This window comes from Xiphophorus couchianus, chromosome 16 (genome assembly GCF_001444195.1).
Source record: "Xiphophorus couchianus chromosome 16, X_couchianus-1.0, whole genome shotgun sequence".
Classification (NCBI taxonomy): domain Eukaryota; kingdom Metazoa; phylum Chordata; class Actinopteri; order Cyprinodontiformes; family Poeciliidae; genus Xiphophorus; species Xiphophorus couchianus.
Window position 1 is genome coordinate 20,059,129 of NC_040243.1, and position 9,103 is coordinate 20,068,231.

At 41.3% G+C, this 9,103-nt stretch overlaps 2 protein-coding genes across 2 annotated transcripts in view; both read right to left on the bottom strand.

Annotated features, from left to right (window-relative positions):
• The window catches only part of smurf2 (SMAD specific E3 ubiquitin protein ligase 2), a 65,367-nt gene extending 62,602 nt beyond the window's left edge, over positions 1 to 2,765 (bottom strand). Inside the window, exon 1 of the mRNA XM_028042016.1 lies at positions 2,216 to 2,765. Within this exon, the coding sequence (XP_027897817.1) occupies positions 2,216 to 2,267 (52 nt within the window). The 5' untranslated portion in view covers positions 2,268 to 2,765. The remainder of the gene's footprint in view (positions 1 to 2,215) is intronic.
• Positions 2,766 to 4,284: 1,519 nt separating this feature from the next.
• kpna2 (karyopherin alpha 2 (RAG cohort 1, importin alpha 1)) lies at positions 4,285 to 8,833 on the bottom strand. Its single transcript, XM_028042019.1, has 11 exons — positions 8,703 to 8,833; positions 8,376 to 8,502; positions 8,157 to 8,297; positions 7,431 to 7,519; positions 7,086 to 7,354; positions 6,912 to 7,006; positions 5,890 to 6,153; positions 5,562 to 5,795; positions 4,840 to 5,022; positions 4,602 to 4,751; positions 4,285 to 4,521 (listed from the first exon to the last, which is right to left on the bottom strand). The coding sequence occupies exons 2-11, from the start codon at positions 8,430 to 8,432 to the stop codon at positions 4,432 to 4,434; spliced, it is 1,572 nt and encodes a 523-aa protein (XP_027897820.1). The 5' UTR covers positions 8,433 to 8,502; positions 8,703 to 8,833; the 3' UTR covers positions 4,285 to 4,431.
• Positions 8,834 to 9,103: the final 270 nt, after the last annotated feature.

The window sequence follows — 9,103 nt, forward strand, 5'->3', positions numbered from 1 at the left end:
CAGAAGATTTGCGATTTCTTCCCCAACGTAAAATTAACGTGGAATGCACCGATTTGAAAATCTGGGCTACAATCAGCGGTAACCGATATTTAGTCGTACGGCATATTTATATAGATCTCCCAATCCTTTCGACACGCTGAACAAACAAATATCACATGGCCGCCCTACATTCCCTCTCCAGAAATGCATACATAAAGGGAAACAAGATGGAAACAAACATCGGTTATTGATACCGGCCCAAGTTTTACTCATGGAATCCATCCTGATTTATCAAAAGTTAACCAATACAGATGAAAAGGCTGCTATATCGTGACTCTCTAAAATCGAGTCTCGTATAATTTTCAAAACTGTGAAAATTTTACGAATCTGGAGTTGTTATTTGGTGTAAAATATACTTTAGACTCCAGTTGTGTCAAATTATAGAGGCACTGCTAAGACAAAAGATCATGCACCTGTCAATCCACGGCTTATGCTGTTTGTTTGTCTTTATTTTTGTTACTGAAACAAATTTCAATGTGCTTCTGTATGATGACAATAACAAATGATTCTGATGTCAGATGTATTCAGCATTTTTGACTGACAACTGCCCTGCAGGTTTGTGGAAATGTTTTATTGACTTACAATCATTGGCCTGTAGGGGGCAGAGTACATATCACATTATCACATGAAGTGGGTTTTATACAAGTAGATCTAAATCAAATCATATACACAAGGAAGCAGCTTTTAAATTGCTGCCTACTGTAGTGAGTACTTTTATTTGTTACTGAATTGGGATTGGATTCCAATAAAAAATTGACAAAATTACATCTCAATTGCAGGATTGAAGTTGTTTTTTTTGGGGGGGGGGAGGGTTATGATGCAATGCATTTTTGTTTCAAAGCAGGATATTGTCCGTCAGCGATTATGGTACTTTTAAAAAAATGATGAGATGTTTTTCTAGTGCGTCCTGGATGCATAAAAGAGCCTTATCGAAGGTCCTTCCTCCTAGCAGCTGCTAGACTATAACCAACAAGGCCAACATCAAACTCATTAACCCTGTTGCTTTGTGTGCACAAATATGCAGGCACATTTTGTCCATTTTTAAATTTTCTCAATCATTTCAACTTTTTAAAATCGAAATATTGGCCTGTATTTTGAATAACTACTCTGTGCTGTAAAATTGTCCTTACTGTACACAAATATGGTATTATTCTTCTTCTGTTTTTATATTTTAAAATTTCGTGTAAGCCTACACGCTTCATAACTGACATCTTTATTTTAAGCACCGAAAATTGTAGCTCTTTCATAATAATAATACTTTTTTTAAATTGACCAATTGTCTTTGATTCCGGATCACAACTTTTCAATGTATATTCAGTTTTTCTTAAAAAATATACAGCTGTCGAAACCCACACAGACATGAATTAAAATGTATTTAATGCTTTTCCACACCAAATCACTTGCTTTGACAAACACTTCTCTAGAAAATGTTCCTAAAACATTTACTGTTACGCAGGAAAAGGGTTAATAATAACCTGCTATAACTAGGAAAACAAACAAAGGAGCCAGCTGCCCGTCTGCAGACAGTTAAGGGACACTGCACACTGTTTAGAGCCAGTTATGAACTCTTGTGACCTGTGGAGTTGTTTGTTATCTAAACCGAGCCTTGTTCTGGCAGGAAGGCTTGGTTAGAGCTAGCTGGCTAGGCTAACCCAAGCTAGCCAACTTTAAATGCCGTCTGTCAGGCAGAGCGGTACCACAGTTGGAAGGCACACACGTGTTTAAATATCTGGAAATGCAATACATCACATGCTCTTTTTCTTAGCGTGTCCATCGTCTCCCCCCACTCCTCGTTAAGCCCAAATTGGTGATAAAATAGGCAGAACAAAAACCATTGCATCGCACCGAGCAGCGCAGCCCCGGGAACCCCGTTCTGTCTGGTGGAGGCGGTAACCGGCGACAATCGCAGGGCTCCGACTACTTCCAAGAACAATAATATCAAAATGCAGCGCTCGCTCTTGCTCCGTCTCAAATGTTCCCGCATTTAAGCCAGCAACGTGAAATAAATTCATAATTAAATTAACGTGGAGCTCTTTGTAGAAAGAGTAGCAACAACAAGAGGGGAGAGCCAACTCCATGGCCCATGGGAACTGCTCACCTCCAGCAAATACACCCACCCTCTCCTAGCTAAGTGTGTGGGAATATATTTGGGGATTTAAAAAGCGTTGTTGGCTACCTGTTAATCTCAGTTTGACGGGGCCATTCCGCCGGACTCCTTGGTTAGACATCTCCTCTCGATCCGAGCCTTCACTGCGCTTACTAAAAACGTGTCGTTGGATGTAGACAAAAAATAATAATAATAAGGTTTAATGAACCTCTCCGCCAGTTTTAGACAATAATGGAGTCAAAGCATTGTAGCCCGGATGTGGACAGAACTGCCATAGCGACCGCTCATAAATGCCAAAAATTGGAAAAAAAAAAGAAAAGAGGGAAGAACGTAAATATAAAAAGCGCTGCAGCAGACTGCTTTAACTAAAAAAGTCAAATAAAATTAAAAATGTCTCCTCCGGTGCTGGAAAGCGAGGGGTACGCGGTGCTGTAGCGCGGTGTTTGTCTTCACATCTTCGGAGAGAGCCTGTGTCAGTGGCCCGGGCTCCTCTCAGCTCCTCCACGGCTGAAGTGCGGAGCCTCCGGGGTAGGTCCCGCTTCCCGAGCTGACCGGTGACGACAGCACTCTCTGGGGGAGAGGCAGGCATTTCTCCAACATGTGGCGCTGAACCGTGACTCACACACGGGCATCGCTGGGCGCTTTGTGCGGCGGCGATGAGCGACACCTAATTTACCTTCGAACAAATCTGTCATCTTGAAAATACGTAAATATCAAATCAATCATTTTCGGTTTTACCAATGAAAATGCGCAATTGTATTTCAGACACATCAACCAAAAAAAAAAAAAAAAAAAGGTCCAGAGCAACCACCTTTCATTCAGAAGTCACCTAATTACTAAACAGAGTCCACTTTGGCGGAAGTTAACTACATATTTCAGTGAAGCACGGAGATGGCAGTATCATGCTGTGCGGATGCGTTTCTTCACAGGGGTAGGGAAAACCTTCTAAATTAATATGAAAATTGGTTGATCTAATAATTGGATAACTCTTTTTTTTTTTCTCCAAATCTTGTTAGTAATTTGCAAAAGAGTTGAGACGGGCATAGAGGTCCAACTTCCAGATGACGCACCCCAGAGCACCAAAACTTTTTGTCACCCGGGCCCAAAATTGACAGCACTCATCTGCCACACAAAATGAAAATGAAGAAAATAATCTTATTGTGAGTCAGCATGTGCTGATGGACCAAGGACCCAGGAGCCGTACATTTGACATGAGATTAAAACATCTTGTAGCATGTTAGGATGGCTCACTCAAAGTCCAGATATAAATCCAACAAAGAGACTGTTGTGTCAAGAAAATTCATATTCATAGATTTTCTCCATCCATTCGTCTCGCATGTTTCTTTTAACTGAAAGTAATGAGCATTTGTTCTTGAAACGCTAGTAGAACATGCCAAAAAACTGCTTTGCATGGATTTATTGGCAACATTTACTCTGGATATTCTGTACATTCCTATATATACATATATATAAAGCATATACTGGGATGTGCTGTGGTGGCGCAGGGGTTAAGCACAACCCAACCCCTTAGTCCTCGACGCGGCTGTCGCAGGTTTGATTCCTGGCCTGACATTTGACGCATGTCTTTCCCCTTCTCTCATTAACCACTTTCCTGTCAATTCACTAATAAAGGCCATTAGAGCCAATAAAACCATTAAAAAAACCCATATACTCTTACATCGTTTTCCTTTGGGATGCCCATCTCATTTTCTATTAGAAAGTTCTGAATGTAGATGTTGCTTACAGTTAACTTTTCAGAAAGATGAAGTACTAGTTCCTCTGAGATTTCAAATACATTTTTCTCATGTTATTAGTGCGATAATCTGCCAATTTAAATACTTTAATTAAATTATTTAAACGCCTTTCTGAAAAGTTACGTTTGTCTTATTTCAAGTGCACCAATATGTTTACTCTAGAAACTAGAGCAGAGATATGTGGCAAGGCTGCTTTTGTAGTGTAAATTAATCCCAAAACATCCACATGTAACTTAATGGGATTTCAAATGTGTAATAAAATGCTTTCACACATTTCTCTAACTTGTTGCAAGATAAACAGTCTTTGACTAAACCTGGTCAGTATTTAAAGATTTTTTTTAATGCAGTTTATAAAAGTAAAATCAGAAAGAGTGAACACTGGCAAACATGATCCAACAACTTTATTTACACATTTGTTCTTGTTATAAAAGGAGTATGTACAACACATACAAATATCAGCAAACGTCACATGAACACAGGACAGACCGTAGCAGTGGGAGGTTACAGTACAGAGTGAAAGCATCAAGTTGTTTAGAAATTAAAAGTGCTCTGGTTTTCACTGATCTGGAATGCGTAACCGTCATCAGTAGCTTCAGGGATCACACACTGCACCTCCTCTTCCTTCAGTGAAAGCAGACGGGAACACGTCACACACGGTTTAACATGTCAGGCTAAGCAAACGGTCAAACATCTCTACCCACCTCTTCAGAGAAGTACTTCTCAATCAGGTTGAGTGCGGCTTTGTAGATCAACTCGTTCTCGTGAGACTGCAACGCCTCGATCTTGTCCAGGCCACCGCACTCCTCGATCATCAGACTCAGTTTGTACGACTCTCCGATTTTATCTCCGGCCTAACATGGAGACATTTGAAACATGAGACGCTGCACATAAAGCCGCGGGGGTTCATGCGGCTTCGGCTTGGTCTGACAGCGCACTCACCATGAAGATGTTTGTGATGGCGTCCAGAATGACGAGGACGGTTTTGCTGTCCTTGGAGGAAAGCAGATTCAGAAGAGGCTCAAGAACGTTGGCTTGGACGAGGAGGACCACCTGCTGAACAGTGCCCCCGCTGGTGAAGTTTGTTACTGCCCACACCGCCTCTTTTTGGGTTTTGTAGTCACCCTGCAGAGACGGAGGAGAAACACCAAAACTAAAAAGGAGGAAGGAAATTAAACATTTTTGTACCAAACTCTGGTTGTCAATGAACGTTTCAAAAGCACCAAACTAAATAATTTGATCTGAAATTATTAAGAAAGATAAGAAATTTCCACTGTGTGCATTGAAGAGTTTTCAGATTTTATTCAATTTATAAACCAATTCTGACTGATGAATCCAGTTGCATATATCTCTAACCCCTACCGAGCACCAGTCAGAACCTATAATATCTTTAGGTTTTTGTAATAGTTTAATTTCTTTGTGACTGTCTTCTTCAGATTGTTCCAATTAAGTTTTTAGAGTGAGTTTGCATTAGTCTAATATAGTTCATTTCTGAAAATTTGTAAATAGATTCATAAAAGATGCATCTAGAATTTCAGCATGTTTTAGATAAATGCATAATATATTTCCTAGTTATAGTTCTTCTCCCCTAGTAATTATCGTTTTTATTCAAAATGTTTTCAATTTTTGTTAGTTTTACTACGATAACTTTGCCTAGAACGTACCCGCACGAGCATGTCGACCATGTTGGGAACGAGGCCTGCGTTGATGACTTCCTGGATCTGGGTGTCCTTCCCTGCCGTGATGTTGGACAGAGTCCAGGCTGCCTCCTTCTGGATGTTGGCCTTTTTGTGGCGCAGTAGTTTGGGGAACATGGACAGCGCGTTGGCGTCAAGTACAGCCTGAGTCTGCTCATCTGTGCCGGTCACGATGTTACCCAGAGCACGGAGTGCTGGAGTCTAAGAGAAAAGACAAAAAGAGGGTTATTCAACAGCCGGGAGAAACGTGGTAGCTGTAGAGAATAGGGCAAGTTTTGTAAAGTTTGGCACGTACAACTACGGACAGCTCTTGGAAATCGAGCAGCTCCACCAGGCGAGGAATCACGCCGGTTTCGACCACCACGTCAATGCGGTCGTTGGGTCCGTCCGTAAGGTAGGAAACGGCCCAGCACGCGTCGGCCAACACCTCCAGGTCGTTATAATGCAGCAGGCGGATGAGGGCGGGTAGAATCTGCTTGATGGCTTCCATGGGCGGAGATGGGTTTTTGTTGCGGCAGAGGTTGGACAGGGTCCAGGTCACATTTCTAAGATAGCTGGGCTGTGAAGAGATCAAGAGGAAAAAAAAAAAAAAAAAAAGCAGAAGGCAGATGTCAGTTTGGCATGGAGAAATGAAGATTTAATTAGATTAGGACACCACCTAGAGGCGGATGAGGTGAATTACCAAGGAATTTCAAATCTTACAAAACTGTTGTCAAAACATTTGTGCAGTAAAATGTGTTTGTGCTGCTATCATTTTAAAGATTTAAAAAAAGTTTGCAGAAGTCATTATAGTCAAAGCAACAGAAGCCTTTTTTGCTACACAAATGTAGCAGAGCAGATTGTTTTGTAAATGTGAATGGGGAGGGGGTGAAACAGGGTTGACCTATGGAGACTTTAAAAAAAAAAAAAAAATCTAACATGATAGCAGCACAAGTGAAGTTTGGTTTGACCTTCATTGATATCTTCAATACAAAAGCACAAACAGAAAACGCCGACACCAACTTTGTCTGATTTGAAGTCGGAGAGGGGCTGGTTGACCTTTCATGACCTCTGGAAAGATTTACCATAGGTAATATTAACAAAAGTGTTTATTGCACAAATGTTTGACACCAATTTTGTTAGATTTGGGTAATGTGGAGGGGATGTTCTGGTTGACCTTTAAACTTTCATTAATATATTCAAAGCAAAAGCTGGAGAAAAAAAAAAATTTTAAATAATTTTTGCTGCATAAATTTGAAAATGGATTTGAAAATGTTGGGTTGGGAGATGTCACTTCAAACCATAATCTGAACACATTTCAAAGAAAATGCTACTCACAGTGAATACAGTGAGGTTAGGGACTGCCAGCAAAGTGAGCAGAGAGGCCACTGCGCCGTGGTTGAGCACCACGTCTCTAAGATGTGACCCATCACCTGAAGAGAGAAGTAAATGTGAATAATTATGCACCCACCACCCCCGCAAAAAACTCACACATATATTTTTGCTAATTACCAGCGATATTTCCAAGAGCCCAGACTGCCTGCTCGCTGATGTGCTGCTGGGGCGAGGTGACCAGGCTGATGAAGGCAGGGATGGCCCCGCCGTCCACCACGGCGGCCGTCTGATCAGACGTCCCCGAGGCGATGTTGGTCAGCGCCCAGGACGCCTCGAACTGAATCGGAGGGCAGTCGGTGAGGGCGAGGAAGGAGACAAACTTGGGGATGAGGCCGGCGGCGATCATCTGGTCGATGGGAGGGTGTTTGTCACGGGACAGCAGCTTCCTGCACCAGAAACATTGCAGTTTAAAAAAAAAAAAAAAAAAAAGCTTTTGCTTGCAGCTTTATTTCAATAAATTACCGTGCAGCCTGGGTTGCCTGCAGCTGGGACTCACGACTGTCACTGTTCACTCCAGCAACAATCTCCTCAACGGTCCACGGTCTGATTGCCTGCACAGGTAAGGAAAAACAGAGGATTAACAGACAGGAAGTATTCAGCCATACACAACATTTTATAAGCAGAGATCAGAACAAATACCAAAACATTCTGCTTGGAGTTGCATGTTGTTAGCCTCATAGCATAGTTGCCCAGGTCATACTTGGGCCAAATTGAGATACAATATCTGCATAATACTGATCTCCTTACATTGCCACATCACCCTGCCTGAATATTTGTTACAGCCCATAACATTCTTAGTTATTTTCACCACATTTCAGTCAATGTTCATCAAAACACATTCGATCTTGACTTAGGCAATTATGCTAGGAGACCAACAATATTTTATAATTAAACTGCTACATATCTTTCTTACAATAAAAAATAAATGAATCAGAATGACCTTTTATATTGTAACTGTTAATTTCACATTGTAGTTTATAATATACCTGACCCCTTCTCTTTGGGTGAAAAGTTACCCCCTTAATATACACATTTTAGTCCGGCAGTAATATAGGACAAAAATAGGACCCAAAAAACATAAAGGTCATATGAAAACTGTCGCTTAGGTCTTTGGCAACCTATGCGCCGAGGCATTTTGAACACTATTAAAGCAATAAATTGAATTCAAGAGGACGCTAAAAGGTTCACCTGGCAGTTCTGGTTTCTTTCTTGGAGGGGAGACGTCGCCTCATCCGGGGCAGCGGCCACATTTCTCCTCTTGAACATCTGGTCATCCTTCTTGGCTTTACGAAGCTCGACGTTCACCTCCACTCTCCTGCGTCGGAGCTCCTGCGTTAAGTTCAGATAAAGCGTGTAATTATGGATTCTGCATTTTGGTAAACTCTAGCTTTTTCGTATAAAACTCACGTTAGCATCTCTGCCTTTGTTCTTGAATTTGTTCAGGCGTGCGACGTTCTCGGACATTTTGGTTTTTTTTTTGTGGTGAGATTAGGAGCGCCGGCAGCAGAGAAAAGCTCTTGTAGTGGTGTAATTACTGTGCACACAAACGGTTTTACGTCGCTTGAATTGCCTCGTGATATCAGGAAATATCAAGATAAGAATACACCACGTTCAAATTTTAAATTCAACTACATTGGTCAACTAAGTAAGAAAATAGTCAGTACCACGTGAAAGAAACACAAAGCATATAAAATATTTCAAAAAATAAAAATCAGAAGTAGCAGTCACACTTACCCAATGCAGGAGCAGGAGCGATGTAGTCAGAAAATGCCGCACAGACCTTTAAATTCCAGAAAAAAGACCTCTGATTGGGCCATTCGAGTCAAAGCATTTATTCGCCAGCGTTCATTGGTCGTTTTGAAAAAAAACCACATGCGTCACCGGAAACACCGTCACTTCACGAGAACATCGCGAGACGTGGACTCCGGTTCGCCCTGATCCAGGATCAGTTCAGGCTGAATACGGACTTACGGTCACCATGCCAACAAACTGTTCCAGGATCGAGAGATTTCGACACTGATATTTAAAATTCTCGACCAGGAAGTTATTTAAGAGACACTTTTCTGTTCTCAAAATTCAGTTTTGGCTTATTTAGTTTTGTTTTAAAACCTACAATAAGCCCCCTCTTTATACAA